This window comes from Chlamydotis macqueenii, chromosome 2, assembly GCF_036417535.1.
Source record: "Chlamydotis macqueenii isolate bChlMac1 chromosome 2, bChlMac1.mat, whole genome shotgun sequence".
Classification (NCBI taxonomy): Eukaryota; Metazoa; Chordata; class Aves; order Otidiformes; family Otididae; genus Chlamydotis; species Chlamydotis macqueenii.
This window is the reverse complement of record NC_141557.1, coordinates 154,374,570-154,396,896: the sequence shown is the minus strand read 5'-3', so window position 1 is coordinate 154,396,896 and position 22,327 is coordinate 154,374,570. Positions and strand designations below refer to the sequence as shown.

Here is a 22,327-nt window from a genome sequence, read left to right as displayed (position 1 = left end):
TGGTATAAATCCTCTGAAGCGGAGTTAAAAGAAAATTCTTCTATGAGAACTTATTCAAGCATGTCAGCAATGAACACAGATGCAAAAAAGTCATTTACCTTTCTGGGCTGCCTTATCTCAGTGCTCTTACACCGTGATGATCTAGAGAACCTTGCAGATTTGCTGAGATGCTCCTTGCTCTGGAAATCTTTGAAAGAGGCTTTTATTACTTTTCCCTTCAGCAGTCAGTTCCGAAGGCGTTATTGTTACCCAGTTCAGATAAGAATATGATGATAAAATATTTTTTCTTTTCTATTATTTTTCAGTAGATTTCAGCTCTGTGAAGGATGAAATAAGAAAGGGTGTTTTCTTATTTCAAATACCTTCTTTTGCTAACCTTTTTAACCTTGCCAGTTTTCTTACTTTTTGTAAATTTTTTTCTGAGTCTTTTTTTCCTGAGTGTATTTTTCCATTCACAAGTGCAGTTTGGCTCTGACCTTGGTTATTTTTCCTCTAGCTACTCATGGAACAGAGCCGTTTTATAAGTGTAACATAAAAATAGTTTCAACTTGATCAGGATTCTGAGTCATGATTCTTCTTTTTTGGACTTAACCAGATATGCAGCAGTAATTCTCAGTAAGTTCTTCAGGTTTCTTTGAGCATAATTTGAGTGTAATCAGTGACAGGAAAGAATTGTGTTTGTGCATTTTTCTTCTGTAAACTATTTAAATTTTTATTTTTAGTTCTTCAGTGTTTGCAGAGTAATATATCAAAACTGTTTCAGACAAAGGAAGTTCAAGGCTTTCCTTTTAGTGACCTATTTTCTAGCTCCAGTATGTAAAGGCTGTTCTTTAACCTCTTTTCACAGTATTTGTTCTTCAGTTTCCTTACGTAATATGTACAATTCGACATGAATTTCACTGGGCTCAGAAGCATATACTAAAATTCTGGTAACTTTTGAATGGGAAATAAACATATTTAATTAATGTTGTGGGTTTCAATGAAACAGTACAAATTCTTTGTGTACCTTGGGAATCTGATTTAAGTCTTCTATCTTTGTCTTAGGAAAAGTTTACAACAAGGTGACTTTAGACAAAGACAACGTCAGGTCACTGCCTGGGGCAGCAGAACAGGGTGGGAGTCCTTCAGCCTGAGCCTCCACAGCGCTGGGGCTCAGAGCAAACATGCTCCCTGCTTCTGCCAAGTATCGTTGTGCAGCAAAGAGCTGCTGTAAGCTCCTCTGGCTGTCATTCCTTCCTCAGCTGCTTGAATATGCATCTTCAGATGTGTTTGTATTATTTCCTCTTAATGCATAGTCCTCAAGATACAAGGGATGCCACAATGTTACTGTGCACTGGGCCCTACCAGGATTTTCATAGAATCATAGAATGGTTAGAGTTGGAAGGGACCTTCAAAGGTCATCTAGTCCAACCCCCCTGCAAGGAGCAGGGACATCCCTGACTAGATCAGGTTGCTCAGAGCCTCATCCAGCCTGGCCTTGAACATTTCCAGGGATGGGGCATCCACCACCTTTTTGGGCAACCTGTTCCAGTGTTCTACAACCCTCATTGTAAAAAAATTTTTCCTAATATCCAATCTAAATCTGCCTCCCTCTATTTTGAAACCATTACCCCTCGTCCTGTCACAACAGGCCCTACTGAACAGCCTCTCCCCATCTTTCTTGTAGGCCCCCTTGAGGTACTGGAAGACCACTATAAGGTCTCCCTGGAGCCTCCTCTTCTCCAGGCTGAACAGCCCCAGCTCTCTCAGCCTGTCCTTACAGGAGAGGTGCTCTAGTCCTCTTACCTTTGTGGCCATCTTCTGGACTTGCTCCAATTGGTCCATGTCCTTCTTATGTTGGGGGCTCCGGAACTGGACACAGTACTCCAGGGGGGGTCTCACCAGGGCAGAGCAGAGGGGGAGAATCACTTCCCTTGGCCTGCCGGCCACGCTCCTCTTGATGTGGCCCAGGATTCGGTTGGCCTTCTGGGCTGCAGGGGCGCATTGCTGGCTCATGTTGAGCTTCTCGTCCACCAGCACTCCCAAGTCCTTCTCCTCAGGGCTGATCTCCGTTTTCTCAAAACAAAGGTAAATTCTGAGCTGAGTGCTTCTTGGAGTTGAAGGTGTGGATTGTAGAGAAGAAAAGATGCATGCCTTTCGGCTCAGAAAATGTCACTGCTGTATCCAGTCCACTGTGGTTTTTTTATACTACATCTGCCATTCTGTAGTGAGGTCGCCAGCTCAGGCTGGGGCTCAGGTACTGGCTTCCTTGCCAGATCCCATTGGGGCGGGGATGTTCAGAGAGACCCCTTTCCTTGCCCATAGCCCCTTTGAGGGGAGCTCCCTTCATCAACAGCTGCAGAACCCCTCCTCAAATATCTGTGATTCTGGTACCTCCTGGGGAGCTGCTGAGGGAGGAGGATGTCTGTCTGGGGAAACTGTTCTATTTTCATCACAGTACTGAACTTCATTTACGATACTGAGAAGACATGAGCCTGTTCTAGAAGGCAATTATCCTTTGTATGTACTGTGTCAGTGTTTGTGTCTCTCTCTCTCTAGGATTATTCAACTCCTTCCTACAGTACTTATGTCTAAGGAAGTCAACATCAAGTCATGCATGTTATAGCTTTCTTTATGCAAAAGAAATTCTATTAGGACACTAGGACATAATTTCTGTGTTTGCATAAGGCACCTACTGGGAGATTAAAGCATGTTCGTTGCTCTAAGCGTGTTAGTTTTCATATGTTGCATTTTAGTGTAGGCTATGTTGCAGATTTAATTTTTCATCTATGTGCCTTTAAGGTTAAGCAGAGAACTACCTTACCTTTTCAATAGAAAATATTTGTTCTCATTTTACAAGACTTATGTTGGTACTTATGTAAAAATTGAAAATTCTTTTTTTTTAAACAATACTTAAATTTTATGTGTATATGTGGTAATTACAAAAAGTGTTCCTTTTACATTATAATCAAAGCCTCATGTCTTCATTTAGTTGATTTGCGATCTAAGATTCTTGGGAATTTCCTGTACGTTGTTCTAGGACAATGATCTGCTTCCTGCTTCCTCTTTCTTACTGGGAATTTCTTTTGCCTTTCCACAGATAAAGGAAACAGTCTTCTTCAGCTCTTTTTCAGTCTCTTAAAAAAGTTATTTTTGAAAATGCTCCATGAAACAACACAGCACTTAAAATCAAAGGGCTAGGAAATCTGGTGGGCTTACAAGTACTTCTCTAGCAAGGACAAGGGTTCCATGATGGAGCAGATTTCTTTCCAGCCTTGTTCTGTTATCCTCCCTTTTCCTTCAGCACAGTTGGGTACATTTGAGCTTTGTTAGCTCAGATCTGTATAAGCCAAAGCTCCTTCTTAGATAGTCTTCTGTGTATATTTATGCAACAGCTTTTACATCAAACCAAAATGCATATTTTATTATTAAATAGTGGTTTCCTTGGTTTTAATGTTATTTGATTAAAACCGTATGCTTTTGGAACAGTTTTACTTTTACTAAAAACATACTGTTTGAGTTACAGGTGCGTATTAACATAAGATTAAATATTTGGCCTTTTTAAAACCTCAATGTTAATGTCTTATTTTAGAATGTAATTTGTCTGATGTGGGGGTTTGGGGTTTGTTTTTGGTAAATAAGCATTGTGGTTTGGGTTTTTTGTCTTTGAATAGTTTTTCTTGGAGCTTTAGTGAACCGTTGTTTTGAGTACTCGAATACCAAAGAAGTGTTATTGTTCAGCTGTTCATCATCTCTTAGTTAATGTTGAAGTAGATTCATGCATTGTTGGATATTATTCACAAGCCTTGTTTGAAACTCAGGTTGCTTTTTTTTTTTTTTTCTTGTTTTCAGTTTTCTTTCCTCGCCTCTTTGTAATGCAAATGCTCTCAGGCAATATGACAACTTGAAGAATATAAAAATTGCCAATCTTTTGGGGAAAACAATTCACAACTATTCTCTCTTCCCCTCCCTGCCACCCCCCCCACCCCCTTCATTGTACAGAATTTGTTCTAGTTGGAATAGCTGTGTGGTTTTGTGTTTGTGGCTTACAGGAAAGAAAAAACCTAGTAAGACTGGGGAACCCATTAAAGTGACATGTTGATTTAATTAATACCAACAGTATTGCTCCAAAAGAGATGGAGGTCATAGAGTGTGTCCCAAAGGGCTGTAGTGGTCAACTTTCTATTTAAAGATGCTAAAATGGAAGTAACAAAAAAAATATGCAAACGGATGCCAGAAAGGAAAGTAATAGAAGTAAGAAAAACATTTCAGGCACAATAGTCTGTAATTCAGAATTTCCTTCATCCCTGGGTTAAGGATTTTGCTTGCTTTCACTGGCTTCAGTTTCATCTTCTTGGTTCTGTCCTCTCCGTGTGTCCAATTTGCTATTAAACGTATTGAAGCAAGTCTTTGGCTATATACCAACACACATTCCATTCAGTGGGGCAACTCAGTTTTACAAAGCAGGTGAAAAGGGAATCTTTATCTGTAAGACACATTTTTTCTTTTAAACTTGCAGTCAGATTCAGATGTGGTCTGCTTAGTTTTGTATCTGATACTATTAACTTTATTTGTTCTGCAAAAATGTCCTACATTACAATAAAATAAAAGTTTGCATTACAGTAGACAATTACAAATTCCTATGATATTTACAAAATGAGTACATGTACTTATATTGTTGATTGATCTTTTACTGATCCTGTTACTTTATTGATAACTACAGAGCTTTTTTCATTGCTGTATTATAAATTCGAGTCGCTGATTTAAGAGGAGCATATGTTGCTCTGTTATGTTAGTCTGTTGCTAAGTATTCTTTTAATATTAAAATTATTGTAATTTTCAGTAAACACACTAACGTGTGAGGTTTTTTTAAAGTAGTTTGTCAGTTAGTTTGTCACAATATTGCAATACATAAGCTTAAAATAATGATTGTCTAGAAGAAGAGACTTTCTGACTTCTGATTTTTCTTTGCAGATCATGTTCAAAATGAAGAAAACTATGCACAAGTACTAGATAAATTTGGAAGTAATTTTTTAAGTCGGGATAATCCAGATCTTGGCACAGCTTTTGTAAAATTTTCCACGCTTACTAAAGAACTATCAACGCTGCTGAAGAACCTGGTGAGGAGTTTCAAACTTTCCGGTTTTTAGTTTTTCCCAAAATAAAGTACAATGTAACAACTTTGTGATCCTGATGACTGACAATATTTTAGAGATGCTTTCAGTTTTTATTAGAAAACCAACACAATAATTTCTGCAGAGACTGTCTCTAAAGGGTGTTATTGCACACTTGCTGTGTTTGATTGTTAATTAGCAGTTAGGAAATAAAATATAAATGTTGAGACATCACTTGAGGCATCATTCTCAAGTGTTTGACAGTGTTCTATGTCTTTTCTTATAGACCTTAATTTTAAATCGTTCACTCACTTGAAGTCTTTCCAGTTAAAAAATGCAATACCATTAGTTATGGCTGTTTTGTCTTGCCTCAAGAAGGGAAACTTTCACTTTTTGGAAGAAAAACAACGATTTGGGGAGTGTGCTTAAATAGTGTTGATAGTCCGTTTTCCCTGTGGTATACAAAGCGTCCTTTGCTTAAACATTAGGCTTCTGAAGGTGGTTTAAAGTTTTGTCTCATCGAAAGTTCATCTTAGACCTTTTACTTCTCAAAGCTGGATAGTAAAACTGTAGTCATAGCAAATATCTTTGAACACTGGAAGTAACGAAGCCACATTTCTTGTGAAATCGTTTCCTGGGCTTTGATATCTGTTGTATTAAGAAAGTAGTAGCCTCAAATTTCTGTTTTTCTTATAGTTGGGCTTATCTCCAGGCTTTTTGGTATGTATAAGCAATATTACAGACTTTCCTTCCTAGAGTCCCTACTGTGAGCACAACTGCTTTAGGTCACACTGAAGGTCCACATAGCCAGTACCCCGGCTTTGACAGTTGCCCAAGAATGAATCTTTAGGGAAGACTGTAGGAAGAGAGCAAACATGTGGGATGACTTCTGTACTGTAGTCATGAAAACAGTCTTCGACTCAAAGATGCTGGAGCTGGAGGCAGTATCTTTTGCTTTGTAGTCCTTCTGAGGTATGACTTCCATGTATTTGTCTAAGGATTTATTGAATATATGCTATGCTTGGCACAGAATATGGTGGATTCCTCCAGAGTGCTAAAATGAACTGCTTCCTGAAATGTCAATTTTGTTTCTTTTGAACCTGATCCTTTCATTTATTGTTCCATGATTCTTATAAGAAATGTAAGAATTTCCCAGTTTTTCCCAGGAATTTACAGATAGTTATCATTCTTCCTTTCTCTTCCTCTCTTACTTTTCTAGTTGAGTCTTAGTTATTCCATATCTTGGATTGTCCATGTTGGTCCTTTCTGTATGTTATATTAGTACTATTATGCCCTTCGCTGAAATGAGGGGAGACGAACATGAAGATGGTTCCATTTTGCATTCCCTTTTCTGAAGGCTGACTGCGTTATGATAACTAAGTATTGAGCTTGACATTTTCAAGGGACTATGTTACAACTTCAAGGTATTTTTTTCCTTGTGACATTTTTCTTGATGATTGTTATTTCGTAAGCGTGATTCTTTATGCAATTGTTGTGGTTTTGTTTAATGAGGGGGGGCTGAACTACGACAGCAATTTTTTCTCCTTAGGCATCACTTTTAACATTTTTCAGCATGAGCTTGACTCTTAATTTCCTTCTTTCAGCGATGTTAGAAGGTTCTTATGCAACTCTTCATACCTGGCTTTTGCTTTGCTATCCAGAACAGCTTAGTATCAGCAGACATTCTCACCTGATTCTCCATGCTCTTCTGAGATTGGCTTATAAACATCTCAGACCGCACAGGCCATAACAACACTCAAAACAGGGTGCCACTTCTGGCCTCTCATGCTTGTTTCTGCCTTCTGCGTCTTGCCTCTCCTTCATCACCTACTTATTTACCAAAGGATGATCACTTTTACCGTAATGAGGCTTGATGTCTTTAAGAGCTTTGCTCCAACCTGTTTCCTTGATCATCCTTTATTTGTTCCGATGTTAGCAGTTTTACAGACCAGTATGTATGTGAGGGACCTCCTTTCCTCTGTAAAGGCTTCTGTCATTCTGGGGTTTTTTTGCCTCCTTTAATCTTACTTTAGCACACAATAAAAAATAAGTATTTTAAAATGTGTGTTGAAGTGCAGTTTGAGGACAGTTTGGGACTACAACTTAAGTTTGTTGGAAGCTCTCTGGACCACATCATTCTTTGTAGAGCTTCCACAGAAATTTTTAACTCCTTTCAACTATCAAACAAGAAGTGGGGGGTTATTTATTTATTTACTTAAAGTAGTGCTGATCCAGAGGAAAAAGCTCTTGTAACTTCAGAAGGCACACTTATTCAAAACAACATTGTGTTATGTCAGCTAGACTACGAAGTGCTATCTGTCTAAATTCTTGTTGACAGGTTTTAAAATAGGCCGTTCCCTAATTTACTTCATTCAGCAGACTCAAGTAGATAACAAGCTTATTTTACAAATGTCTCAGCATTTTAAAACCACTTATCTTTCACCTTTCTTCTCTTCAAGAGAGATAGTTTTGCTTTGTTGACCCACTGTTGTACTTAAGCATCAGTCTAATTAATACAATTACACTGAAAGAAAAAGATTTTTTCTAATATCGGAATAAAAGTTGAGGTCCAGTGAAAAAGCAGTTGAGAGGAGGACTGCAGAATGTCACTGACAAAGCCCCACAGTAGGTGCTGAGGCTTGTGTTAATAAAGTTAATAGAAAAAATGGCAGTAAGATGAATGGTGAGCTAATAGAGTTGTTTTTTTTTTTTTACATAGAGCAGGTTGTTGCTACCTTATTTAATTAAAAGTGCAATAAAATAATGAATGGTCTTTAAAGACAGGAAGGTGAATAAGGAATGGAGCTACACAGTAGGCAACATAAAAAAAAAGTTAAAAATTTGCATCTATTTCTATTAAGTCTTTTGAAGTTAATTATGAGTCATTAAATATTTTTCTATGAATTGCGTTATTATGCGTATTTCATGAGAAGGAGGGTACAGAATAATTTATTTTCTTTTGTGTGAAGGAATTACAAAGTGATCACTCTGAGAGTGGTCTTCACTGACTATGGTTGCTTACTGTGAAGTAAAGCCAGGAGCTTATATTAGATACACAACTTTGGGAAACCATCATTTTGAAATGATTGTTCTGCACAGAAAGTTAAGGAAAAAAACATATCCATTAATCATTTTAAAAAACCCAAATAAGTAACTGTGCAAATTCTACTCTAAACTGTTGATGTTATCACAAAATATAACATCTGAAACTTAAAGCCTATAAATATCATGTTCTATTTCTCAGCAGTATTTTTTGTTAAGATTATTTATGAGAATGACACACAATGACCGCTTCTGTAACATTTTGTAAAGGTAATTACATTGTAATTGGCCTTTATCAGCATTGGTCAGCATTGCTAAACCATGACAGTCTATGTTTCCAGCAATCTCAAAGTATCCCACTAGAATTGGTTTCTTTGCTTTTTACTACGTCCACCTCCTTTCCTGTTCCAGCTTTTAGTCTTCATGCAGTAATTCATTATAATAGTGTATTAAAAAGCTGTATGAAGTTCTGCATATGTGAAAATGAATGTGTCGATATCTTTAGATTGATCTAGATGAGGTTTTGGAAGAACATTTGGAGCACTTGCAGATTACTTGTTCTTAAAAAAATTTGCGTGGTGCTTGGCTTTCTCCAAATGTTTAAAGCCTGATTTTTCTTGCATCCCTTTCCTGTAAATGTCCTCAGCTAATCTTTTGGGGCAAATTATCTTCTTCTCACATCTCTCCTCTACAAATTATCGTGTATATATATATATATTTCCATCTGTTAAGGTTTTCTTCCCTTTATTTTGCTCTAGATATGAGACTGTTTTGCTTTGTCATCAGATGTATTTCTAATTCATTTGGGCTACTGTTTTATCAAGTCTTCATCAATGTAATAAATTATTCCAAAATCTTACCATATTGGAGTAATACACTGCTATTTAGGGTGGGGTTTTTTTTGTTTTTGTTTTTTTTTTTTTGCTAGCTGACATACTAGCTGTCTTCTGTTCAGTAATTTCAAGGCAAGTACTAATGGCTTGAATTGCTTATCCTTAATGGATATAGCTGAAAAAATGAAAAAAAAAAAAGCTACAATAATATACCATTGTTCATGCCTGCTCTGATAACTGCTTTAAGTCTGCCATATCCACCCGTATTGTAGAAATATGTGTTCTCTCTATTTTTATGAACTAGACTGGGATTTAAATCTTTTGAATACTCTTTCTCGAAATTCACGTTTGAGATCCGAACTTCGGTTAAGGTTGTTAAGTGATTAAAATGGTTGAGAATGAAAACAATAATACCTTTTCTTTAATCTGTGTATTGATAAAGTAGGTATTACCTTAATCACTTGTTAGCTTAATATTCATAATTCTTTTCCTTCTACAACAAAATTGACATTGCCAGGGAGTTGTTAGTTGTGGTATATTGACATAAAAAGCCAACAGAGAACAAATTGTGAACAGGTGTAATTCCCTGACTCCTTTTATTTCCGTTAGGAAATAATACTGGAGAGGGGGGCATGTGCAAATTTTTTAGCTGAGAAGAAAGAAAACCAGAACCTAGCTCTTTAAATAGAATCAAAGTTTGGACTGTCTGTTATAAACTCCTTTAGTGAAGCCAAGAAATAAAAAAATATTTTGAGGTTTTAATCAGTGAAAGTGATCAGGCTGCTTTTTTGTTTCATCCAAAATGAATGTTTGAGCACTAATTATGTTGTTGCAATTAAGGAGAAAATCGCTTCTCAGATCTTGATCTTTTTAAGCTGTGAAGAGCCTTTGCTCTGTGTTTGTGTTTTTGTTTGAGGCTGCAGCTCAAATTATTCTAGTGACTGTCCTTCATCTTGCTTTGAATGCATTTTGAATGTAAGATTTTTTGTGAATTTAAAAAGTATAAAATATTGACACATGAAACAGTTGTCAGGACTTCTAGAACGTGAAGATACAAGTGTGTGTCATATGTTTTTTGAATTTGAGTCCATCTCATGCTAAGAATAATTTTCAGTTGTTGTATCTGCAAGCTGTCTGAAAAAAAAAAACAAAACTTGAGGGGTGGCTGACAAGCTATCGGGTGATAATGAAGAAGCTGTGTAATAACCTGTGTTCAAAAGATCCACCTTCCCGTCTGCCACGCTGAGACCCCAGTGCTTTCCAGAGGATAGTGAACATCAAGTTTGAGAACTGTGCTTTGGTTTGTATCTTCATTTGAACAACTGGTGCCTGAACTGAGCTCGAGCTCTGGCAGCTCAGTGATCTCTAGTGGACCTTGGAGAAATCCTTTCTGCCCAGGATATTTGGAGAACGAGGCACGTCTGTGTTTTTCTTTCAGTTAAGGACTGATAGTGAATCTAATAATGGAAAATACACTGTTTTGTATCCAGTGGGTGTAATTCTTGTAAATAATGACATGATACAAGACGTTGCTTGCAAGTTGGTAAGAGGCCCTTGCTGTTAAAACAGCAGTGAATGCACAGAGGTCATGCTTTCTTTCGTAGGAATAAAATAAAGTTCTGATGAAACAAGTAAAGCAAGATATAAGACTGAGGTTTCTTTGAAATTTTTTTTCTTTTATGTGCATGTATTTAAAATTTCATAATGTCACTTTTGAAAAATTGGAAATTTAATTTTTCATACGTGTCTTTTGAATATATGGGGAGTTTGTGAACGGGACGTTATACCTGTAGAACTTGTTTGAGTGATCATTTTGATGTTCTCATCTGTATGTTCTATTTCACGACAGTCTTTTAAAAATCAGTTTTGTGATCTAAAATATGCTTAAAAGACCTCATAGGAGAGAGGAGCTGGCCCCTCAGTGTGACAGAATATAAACATTGGCGTAACACTTCCCTACTCCTTTGATGTGCAAATTGAGGATATGGTGTCTTACAGCCTTCTCATCATTCTCCCTGTCCTTCCTTAGCAAGGAACTGAAGGATTCATGGACTATTTTGGGGGAGAAATGAAGGGAGGGGTGAAGTAGGGGAGAAAACAGATTTTTCACCAGACTGGGATAATAATGATCCACATCTCTTTCCTGTGATCGTGATTCTCCAGGAACCGTGTGCACCATACGTGTTCAGATAGGATCACAGCAGCAGGTTTTTCTACCCTCAGACTGGCAAAGACAGATGGAACGTTTCCACAGATATGTAATCAAACAGGCATGGAATTAATGGCATGAAATTTAAACTCCTGAGAGTTTAAGCACATGTCAGAATTCCACGCTGGACAAGGAAAGGAACAGTTTTCCCAAATGACTGGGAATAATCAAAGAGCTGGTGACACTCTTTGCCCCTTTTGTGCGTGGTTGAATTAACACATGCCTTGTGTATTACCTGCCTGTAGCTCAGGAGGTCCTTGCTTCTTACTCAGGAGGCTATAAAAAAAAATTTATTCCAAAAATGAATTTGCTTCCTAAATAATTAAGCAATATTCAAATGTTTGCTTTGAGAGACTTCGAAGATTACCTTGAGGTGCTTTCAGAACTTTGCTTATGTGCTGTTTCTAAAACTCTGGCTTTGTATCACTCCACATAAGTAAAAGTTGATTATAATACTTTTATGTCTGATGTAAGTGAATTTTTATTAATTCTTCCCAGACTTCTATTAATTTCGAAGTTCTGAGGTGATTGCAACTTCCATAGTGAAATTAAAAGACTTGTTAGCAGTAGTTTGATAAGATTGTAATAAATATTTTTGAATTATAACTGTATAATGTTTTTCTTTTTAGCTCCAGGGTTTAAGCCACAATGTTATTTTCACTTTGGATTCTCTCTTAAAAGGAGACTTAAAAGGTGTTAAAGGGGTAAGTGTTGTAAACTTTTTATTTAGGGAAATGTTTTCAGGTTCATCTGTCTTGTGACTGTTTTCCATTCACTCATGAGATTATTTCTTATGTTGACGTCCATTAATTTTTCTGTATGTAGTCCAAAGAAAAAAGATCAAAATTGACGTGACTATGACTTTAGAATTTCATTGTAAATTCCTTTCCTAAGGAAAGCAATAAATTACAAAATTGAAAATTTTCCAACTGCTATTTGAAAAGTTTTAAAGGAAATTTTTTTTTTTGTTACTATTTATGAGTTGGTATCTTAACTATAAAGATAAAGTTTTAAAAATGTTCTAAGCAAGTTTCTGTTTCCTAAGGACCTCAAAAAACCCTTTGACAAAGCCTGGAAAGATTATGAAACCAAATTGTAAGTATATTTCTCGATCTTTTTCTTTCTCTCCCCTCTGCGGCCCCGGTCCCAAACTGTATCTGTGGATGTAAATGTGAATATGAGCAAGGCATCTCTTCTGTGGATCTCTTCTGCACTAATAAGAATAAAATGTTCTCTGTGAAGTAGTTAAATGACTGCCAAATGATCCTTTAGTGTAAGGAAAATACTTAATGCTTAGATACTGAACACTATAAAGGGAATTCTGGAGATTTCAGGTGGCATTTACACATTCTTATAACCATATACATAAAATCTATTGATAGTAAAAGTTTTGAGATTTATATGCTGTCCTGTATTGCAGAACGCTGGTTTTGAGAGGCAAGAATTTTAGTGGAGTTGATGTGACTTCTAAAACATCTATGATTTTTAAAATATTTTCTTTCTATAATACCTGTCTTCTGTGCATAAAGAATTGCTTATAAAATGGAAAATTGGAAAAGAGGAGAATAATAGTTGCAGAAATGTTAGTAGAATTGTTCCGAATGCTCTTAAGGAAGTGATGGGCAGTAACTTTATCAGAATTAAAGAGCTCTCAGGAGTTAATTAATTTTTTTATATCCTTTCATTTATTCCCCTTTTAAGTCCTGTTATTGGCTTTGTTTCATTTATGTTTAACCAGGAGGGGAAAATTGCAATAAAAGAAAAAGTCAGGCCACTAAGAACAGGTGAAATGTTTATTATTGGCATAATTTTCTTACCTACATATAGTAACTTTTGCCTTCAGAATTCATGACTCCTAAATCCTTGTGAATAACTGAACTGGAAGTGAAGTTATTGCTAATATAAAGCAAAACGTCCCAAAATCGCAACGTCATACTCAGTTGAGCGTTCAGATTTAGATGTCGAATTGGTTTTTTTTTTGTTGTTGTTGTTCCTTTTTAATTATTTATTTCTTACAGATACTGCATATTTTGCAAAAATATTTAATAGTTTTCCATAGACAGCTTTCTGTCTCTTGGAATTTCTGACTCTTGAATTAATACATGTAAAATCAGGGACATCTTTGCCAGCCTATTTATACCAAATGCCATTAAACAGAACTTGGGAGACAAAGGCATCTCAAACAGACTCTACACAGTCATCTATGGGATTGTGTTCTGAATTTGGAAAGCTTACAGAAAGATGGCTGTTGTCTTGTTACTGGGTTTGTTTGGTTGGTTTTTTCCCCTTTTATGTGTAAATTTCACTTCGGCTTATTAAGACCAGGAATATGAAGTCCCTTAGATTTCTCAGAGAACCCGTTTTCCTAGAATTGAGTAAAAACCAAATATCAACTCACGCTCAAGACCAAATCAAGTCGAGTTCAGAGGCATAGTGCTGAAAAGTGTTTTTTTTTCTACATGCAACCATTTCTTAGAGAAAAACAGAGTTCAAAACCAAATGAATTAATCCTTTTTAAGACTTTTATTTTTCCCCCTTGATAAGGAGCAGCAGACTAATAAACACACAGTGCTTTGTCACCTTTTGTATAGAAGTACATCTTCAGTGTTTATTTTTCTCAAAATGGCTGCTATAGAAGAAAGTATTAAAAAAAATCAATTTTTTTTAGATTTTTTTCTGCTCTGTATTGGAAATCCAAGTTTGCTTACAAGTGGAGTATCCAGTTAGCCTGCAGAGCAGATACCTAAGGACAGCCACAGTGTAAGGCCTAACTGAAGTCTCAGCATGGCCTCTGGGTTCCATGTTTGCATTTCACTACTTCAGAATTTCAGTGTTGGCTTTCTCGGAAAGTGTGATGGCTGGAAGTCATGTCATTTAGCATAGCTGGTAAGCTTCATATGCTGCTTTGTTGTTTTTCAGAATTCCTGCATTACAAGCTCGAAACATATTTGATTAATTTTATTCTGCCATTTTTCTGCCAAGTTAGTAGTTCCTTATATGTGTGCTCTACAGTGCAGTATATAGGGATGGAAGGCTCTGGAGCACATCACACAGAAAGAATGAGAGGGGTTTTTTGTTTTTTTTTTCCTCCAAGTAGCACACCAACTTGAGAAAAGAGTTAAAGGATGACAGGAAGGAAGGGCAGCTTCATGACTCCACAACTTCTGAACACTTTAAAAAAATATAGGTTTTGATATCATATAGGAACTCATGTTCAGAATGGCTTTTTTAATATTTCTTGATTATTCTTTTTTTTTCCTAATAATGCTAGATCACATGATAGTAGAAGAAATTCTCTAAAATGTTTTCTAATTAAAATTTCAGTACAAAAATTGAAAAGGAAAAAAGAGAACATGCGAAACAGCATGGGATGATAAGAACTGAAATAACAGGAGCCGAGATAGCAGAGGAAATGGAGAAGGAAAGGCGGCTATTTCAGCTACAGATGTGTGAAGTAAGAAACAAGTTTCAGCTTTTAATTATGACACCATAACTTAAAAGTACTTTGTGAGTCTTAAAGGTGGTGAAATCTATTTTGTCATTTAATGGGGGTGGAGGGAGGAGATTATTTCAGTATCACATAGAACAGCAATATAAACATAATTATTTTAACAACTCCACAAAACTTAGCTTCCTTTTGTTTTATTCCTTTGTTTTTAGATTATTATGCCAAGGCTCTTGGGCTGAAAATGTACTGTGGAAGTATTTCTTATTTTTTCAACTTTATGGTTGAGCGGTTCAGGAAGTATTTTTGATATCTTTCTTCCAAGATGCTTTCTGAAGCCTTCTGAAATTTTTAATAAAGTGATACGTTAGTTCCATAAAACTGCTTTTTGTAGTGATAGTTCTCTTTATCACATATTAGTGGTGATTACTTTACATTGCATAGTATTTATATTTTTAGAATATTTCAGTAATTACTGCAGCAGTTTTAAAAAGAGAGACATCTTCAGACAATTGTAAAAGATTAAGTTTTTTCCTGAATTTTATTTACATTTTGGGGTGCTTGAGTTTTTTAGGAATGGCTGAATAAACTGTCATCTGTTTTATATTTTGTTTAACTGGTGGACTGGTGGCTTGTGAGTCAGCATCCAGGTTAAACATAGAGATAATTAATTCATTGAGCAAATGATATTTTATTGTTTGAAAACTATTGAAAGTTGTGAGGCATGATTATCAACATGTTTTTTACTGTCTCTACAGTATCTTATTAAGGTTAATGAAATCAAGACAAAAAAAGGTGTGGACCTTCTGCAGAACCTTATTAAATATTATCATGCACAATGCAAGTGAGTGCAATGCTTTTAAGCTTTAATTACAATTTTTTTTTTGTTTCCTTTTGTTTTGAATTTGTTATGGTTACATCAGGAATTTTTATCAGAATTGTAATCTGCCAGGTGCCTGCAACTTGAGTGGAATAAGGGAGTGATGGAGAAAGAGGCTAAGGGAAAACCTTGTATGTTGCCTACAAAATTAATTTTGGTTCCCAAGATACAGATCTGGAATGTAATTTTAAAAATAGCTTGTTTACTCTATTTAATATTTTTTGTTGGTTTTTTTTAATGTAAATTTTAAAACCATTGTGAAAGCCAGTAATTTATTCCAAATACCTTGAGGTTAAACTTGTAAGCTATGACCTTTTCATCAGTTGAGCCACAGAGGCAAACATACAGGAACTTTTACTTAAGTTAAATACAGGAACAAGATTTCAGAAATTGCTAAGGAGAAACATGTTGATTAAGTGTGATAAAAATAAGCTAAGCTATATTCTCTCTAATGTGATATTTGTTAAAGTCACAGTGGTATGTCTTCACTGTTGAATGATACTGTACTTTTAAAACTACTGGGAAGGGGATGTTTGCTGGTTTTTTGGGGTTTGTTTTTTTTTTTGGAGGGGGGTTTGTTTCTGAAGATGGGAGGAGCTGGATATGTTTTACTGGTTTTGCTGTTTTTCACCACAAGACAACCTACTATGTGTTATGAATTATGTGTATTCCTGATAAATCACAGGTCTTTTTTGTTATAGTTTCTTCCAAGATGGCTTGAAAACAGCTGATAAACTTAAACAATATATCGAAAAGTTGGCTGCTGACTTATATAATGTAAGTTTGCTTGTATGTAGTTTAATGTCTGAAAATGGAAATATTTTGTCTATATGAATACATTTTAGATATGACTACAAGGGCGTATATTTCATTTTTATCTTATAATTGAAAAGTGTGTTCTTTGAAACTTTGACTATAACTAGACTGAGGAAAAAACATCTTGACTATCTGAAACTTTAGGTTCTGTTTTTATAGTTATTAGGAATAGTTATTAGTTCTACTACTAATTTAATATTGCATTAAAAAAAACTAATTTAAAGTGGGAATCTTTGAGTCAGGTTACACTATTAGCACCAATTTTAGCTATCACTTTCATTTTACAAACCAAACTGCTTGATGATAGCACTACAGTTTTAAAATGAATTAACTTGTGATGTTCATTGAAGGCAAGTAATAATGTAGAATCAAAGCTCACTTGTCACCCAAGTGCTTTTGCATTCTGTATCCAGAATTACAATAATCCCATTTGCTATTGTAGTCTGTGGCTAAATTAAACTGTATTTCATTCCTTAAGTCATCTGTCAAGCTTATTGGAGGTATTTAATTAATTTTTCAGAGACTAATTTAATTGCATTAGGTGCAACGAACCATTAAACCATAACAGAACAAAGCATGCAGAGTTGTATGTTCATTTTAGCTTACTTTTCAAGTAGTACCTGCATAGAAGATGAATACGTAAGAATGAACTAGTCCATGAAAATAAACTCAAATATTACAGAAACACAGAGTAGTTTTGGTGGTTGTTCAAGACATTTAAAAAGGTATATTGGCATGCATTAAAAAATGAAATTGAAGTTGCATCCAGAACGCATATAATGGCAATCTCTTTCCATAGATAAAGCAGACGCAAGATGAAGAAAAGAAGCAACTTACTGCTCTTCGCGATTTGATAAAATCTTCTTTGCAGCTTGATCAGAAGGAGGTAAATAATTTAGACATGTTATTCTTGGAGATAATGTGAATTTATAAATTCTGTGTTCAGATATTGGTTTAATGTTCAGTTTGTGTAGTTTTTCATTCAGAAAAGTTGGACTTTGAACATTAGGACAAAACTAATATTTAGAAGTTCAACTACATAGCAACAAACAATAGTTTTAGATTCATTTTCTTTTTCCTTTTTATGTAAGAAATTGTTTCTTTTTTGTGTAATTTTATTTTTTACATACTTTTAAAATGTACTATAAGGACAGTTGTAATGGATCAGATAAATGCTTCGTCTAGCCCAGGATCCTGTCCTTGACCGTGATAAAGAATGAGTGTTGAGGAAAAAAATACAAAGGCATGGGATGCGCACTTCTTCCTTACGTCCTGCCGTCCTCCAGCCAGATTGTGTTCAGGGTTTTCCTGACCTAGGTGATCCTAAGTAACCAGAACAAGAACTGGAAGCTTGCCCTTACGTATGGTTTCAGCATTACTATTTGTCTACTAACTCTTATGGATTTTGTGATGTTGTTCTCGTTCCCAAACCCGTTTTTCTAATACTGTATCATAAGGAAGAAAATCTGTGTGTTAACCAGATAGCAGTGGCTGAGACGCAGAATTTAAAAAGAAAAATAGATCATCAATTACACTGGTATCAGAAGTGAAGGGAGAAACATACAGTGTGTATTCTAGATGTTCTGGAATACTCCTTGAACTAGGAGATAGGATATAATACATATCACAGCTTTTACATGAGATAATATTGTGACTTTTTCCAAATCATAGTGCCTGAAATATTGAATATCCCGGTGAAGCTGAGTGTTGGGGCGAGGTGAGGGAGTGGAGGGGAGGGAGTGGCTTTCCTTTAGGAAAAGATCACTTACCCTCTGTTTAGTTTTCTCTTAGGTAAATAAAACTTTACTATTTGCCAGATATCTACTCAGCTTATTAAATATTTATTATTAAATATTAATTATTATTATAATTAAACATTAGACAGATGCCTTTCTGCTGCATGCATGTGATCATACATGTATACAATTGGACAGTATTGCTAATATCAAGTATCATAAGAATATAATTTACAACCAGATGTACTAAGTCAGCCAAGTTTCCAACAGCAATCAATCATGGATATTTAGAGTAAAACACAGGGCAATAAAGACTTGATACTTCCTCAGAATACCCTCCCATTAGTAGTTTGACTGTCTTTGCAATCTCTCCATCACCCTATGAATTTCCTCTCTTTGAGTTTGTGCAGTTGCTTTTTGAAGCGGTGTAAACTATCAGCTTCTGTTACAGCTATGTCTTTCCCACTGTTGCTACCTGTTCTGTGGAAAAAATTTTACCTTTTATTTGTTTTGAACTTTTAGATCTGCATATCCTACTCAAGATGGGAGTGCTTGTGAATTTATGATAGCATCACTAGATAATTTCTGATTTTTTTTTTCCCACAAAAGCCCCAACATTGACTTGCTTTTTGACCAGCACTTCCTGCAGAGAAGGTAGTGTGTAATGTTTAATCAACTGTAAAACTATGACCATATCATCCTGTTTCTGAATCTTAATAGCCAACTCACAGTATCTCATTTTTCCCCTCTGCATCACTTTTGCATTTGTTTATGCTGACCTTCACCTGTCATTTATTGTCAAGTTACTATCATGAGGTCCTTGAGAAATTCTTCAGTCAGCCTTTCTTGGGTATCCTGAATAGTTTAATACCCTCAATACCTTCTAGCTAACTGTGACAGTTTGCTGTTCACCTTTTTTCCCAGATTGTTTTAGTGTTAGACGCCGCATGTGCTGGCACAGCTTTCTGTGAAACTCATTTATTTGATTCCTGCTTTTTACTTATTAGCTCATCTGAGAACTTTTCCTCTTCTTCTGTAGCAATGTAATTCCCTTTCATAAGGATCACCAAGTGCCCATTGCAAGTCCAGGTACACTGTGTCAGTCTGATTTCTCATGTGTATTTACTTACTGATTCCTTCAGAGAACTGCAGGAGGTTTTTGAGACATAACCTTTCTGTACAAAAGCTGCACTGATTTTTGAGTATATATAATAATAGTAGTAGTAGACCTTATGTGGTCTGAAGCTTACTAATCTTTACTTTCCTGGAATCCTTCTGGAACTTCTTCAAAAATAGGATTTCAGTAACTGGGGCAAGTAAGTATTTTTATGGGCCTCTGTGTAATTTTGTAGATGGCACATTTTAATTATGGCTACTGTGTGTAGAGAAATGGCTTAAATTAGTAAGTTACTTCAGGTGGAATTGCAATTAATAAGGAATAATTGATGAGTCATTCCTTACAGTGTAGTGGTGGTGGTTTTCTTCTTTTGAATACTTGCCTGTGTGTGCTTTCATAACGTGGAGGTACGTTATATAGCAGATAAACTCTGGTCAGAAGGCTGTTCCTCTCCCCGCAACTTTAATCCCATTGTTCTGAAGGACCACACAACCTTACAGCATACTGTACATGGTTTTTAGAATTTCTTTGATGTTACCAATGATGACAGGAGCACTATAGAGCACCTTTGAATAGATCCCAATTTATTGTAAGACCTGCCACCTCTTTCTAGTACTCAGTTTTCCCTTATCTCATACTCTACAGTCTTTCCCAGTGCTCAGTTTGGTATTTTTTCCCTTCCATCTCTAGTGTGCACACTAGACCTGCTGGATCTCTTCTGTAATAGTTAGAGAGCTTTACATGCATTCCATCTCCCTAGTATCTAAATCACTCTAAAAGTAACTCATACTCGTTCTCCATCCTCACCTCCAAAAGCTGAACAGAACATTAGATTTTTAAGAGCTATTTGAAAATAACTTTAAATTATAAAGTGTTTTTATGAATTGATTCCCAACACACTGAGAAACAAGACCTGCTCTCTTCTCACGTGCATTTTTCTTCCACAAGCTGATTATCTGAGAAGCAAAGAAAAATACCTCCTTCTCTCCTGGCTGCTGCATATCTTGTTCAGTTCAAGTTACTTGGTAATCAGCCAGCTCTTCGAAATAAAGTAGGACAAACGGGTTGTTCTGCTTCAGTGCTGTGTGTTATACATACATGGCTGCATACAGTACAAGTTGAACTTCGAAAGTTGCTCACAGAGTATTATGAGGTAGAGTAACTGAATGGAAATGTTTGGGGTTTTTGCTACCTATCTCCTGGATGTGTAGTAAAAATTATTCTGTTTCAGTGGAAAATCACCTCATTTTAAATATAAAAATGAAACAAGTCAAATTCTAAAACTTAGATACGTAGTGTGATAAGGTAGCTTCACAGATGTCACCAAAATAAACTGTGTAACTTTTCTGACTTTAAGTATAGTGTAGACAAATCCTAGGACTCTTGAAAAATCTGTGTGTGTGTATATAGGATATCTATATTAAAAGTTATAAAAATAAAGTGTTTGGCTTGAAGAGAATTGGAATTTTATCTTAGAAGGAGAAGAAGCAATATTTTGATTCTCAGATATTCAGACAAATCATGGGAGTGAGAGATACCTGCTGTAATGAAAGAAACCACTGTTTTGGATAAAATAACCATTTGATCACATTGTCTCTTTCAAAATCAACATGAGGACTTTCACTCATGTGATTCTGTTACATTATATGAGTCAGAGTGTAATGATGCTAGCAGGTATTAAGGAGCTTGATAAAACAATGTCTGTTATTTACATATTCAGTGTTTTAATCCTGAAATAGCTTGCCAGCATTTGTTACTCCTTAGTTAAGTGACAATGAAACTTGAAGACACATGGCCTGAGTCTCCCCAGTCCTCTCTCCGTTATTGTGTATATCTGAATCTTTATGTGTGTAAAGCTGGGCTTTATTGCTGTGACAGATGGCCTAGTTGGTTGTGATTAAGAATACATTTTCCCCTTATATTAGTGCATTATAATATCACAGCTGGAAATTTTGTGGATTAATGGAAATATTAAGAACATGAAATGAATGGGATTTTCTCGAGTGGATTTGTAAAGGTTCAGAACTACTCTTACTAAAAATGACTTTGACAGGGAAACAGTTTGAAATAATAAAACTGGGGCCCTGGCCTTGTGTAGATCTAACTTTCTTTGACCCTTTGTGCAAGAGAAGGAAGTTGAAACTGGTGATTCCTGTCCAAATTGTAAATTCTGCTGCCGTTAACCATTTTGGAGTTGCTGTTGCGTAAGTGAGACTTCCTACACATCTCAGACTGACTTGCTGTCACAGAAGATGGAAGAAATTTCTGCATGGCTGTTAAATCTATTAAAGCATTTAGGATCTTTTTGAGTTTAGAATAATATGTATGGGTGCTCTTCAGCACCCATGCTTTCGTTAAGGAAAAAACTATCTTGACAATTTTTGAATCTTGGGTTCACAGGAGTGCTGGTGCTGTGGCTGCACTACAGGAGGTACAGCTGGCTGGGGCTCTGTGAGAGGCAATGTCTCTTCTTGCCACTGTGTAGTGTCTTGGTACCAGCTTACGGCAGTTTCTGTTACTTTGCGCAAGAATTACGTGATTTTGTAACATGACTGTGGTTTAAAGCTTTGGGGAAAAATATTTTAAGAGATACTTGTGTAATTTTGTGTAAAGTATTTTTTATAGGTTGAAAAATGCTTATATGTTAAGAAGCTTAAATTTTAAAGGAAACCAGGCGTCTAATACAAGGTTCCCTATTTTTGTATATTAATTATTGATATAAATGTAACTTAACAACTTTTTACTGAATACAGATAGTCTTTAGAATCATGCTTTGTGTCTGTTTTGTTAACTATTTCTTTACATTTTAATTTATTTCCCCAAGTTTCCATCTGATATGCTCTTTGGAAGAGGAATTTCTATCTCATTACGTTCTTTCCTGTGCTAATACCAGCAGGACCCTAATTCCAGTGGGAGTTCAAAATTTAGCTGCTTACTGTGATGGTGTGAGCACTGCTGACAGCACATTGCACACAGCAGCCTTCGTGCTGCTTCCACCCACAACTGCCAGTTTTACCAAAGCACTTGCCTCTAAACTTCTGTGACAGATTTGATACAAAATGAAAAACAGTTGTCAGGACCTTGAATAAAACAGCACAGTATAATCTTCAGCATACAGGTTGCGGTAATTGTAAGAAACTATGCTTTGAAAGAGAA

The 22,327-nt window shown here is 35.8% G+C and overlaps 1 protein-coding gene across 4 annotated transcripts in view; it reads left to right on the top strand.

Annotated features, from left to right (window-relative positions):
• Positions 1 to 22,327, top strand: part of ASAP1 (ArfGAP with SH3 domain, ankyrin repeat and PH domain 1) — a 151,884-nt gene that overhangs the window by 80,006 nt on the left and 49,551 nt on the right. For 3 of the 4 annotated variants that reach the window (XM_086741275.1, XM_086741274.1, XM_086741276.1), the window contains 7 exons: positions 4,954 to 5,099; positions 11,807 to 11,881; positions 12,223 to 12,272; positions 14,502 to 14,631; positions 15,381 to 15,466; positions 16,204 to 16,279; positions 17,118 to 17,204. In XM_086741275.1, the coding sequence (XP_086597401.1) occupies positions 4,954 to 5,099; positions 11,807 to 11,881; positions 12,223 to 12,272; positions 14,502 to 14,631; positions 15,381 to 15,466; positions 16,204 to 16,279; positions 17,118 to 17,204 (650 nt within the window). Of the gene's footprint in view, positions 1 to 4,953; positions 5,100 to 6,478; positions 6,518 to 11,806; positions 11,882 to 12,222; positions 12,273 to 14,501; positions 14,632 to 15,380; positions 15,467 to 16,203; positions 16,280 to 17,117; positions 17,205 to 22,327 lie in introns of those variants that run through there. The other variant, XM_086741278.1, reaches the window with a different exon arrangement.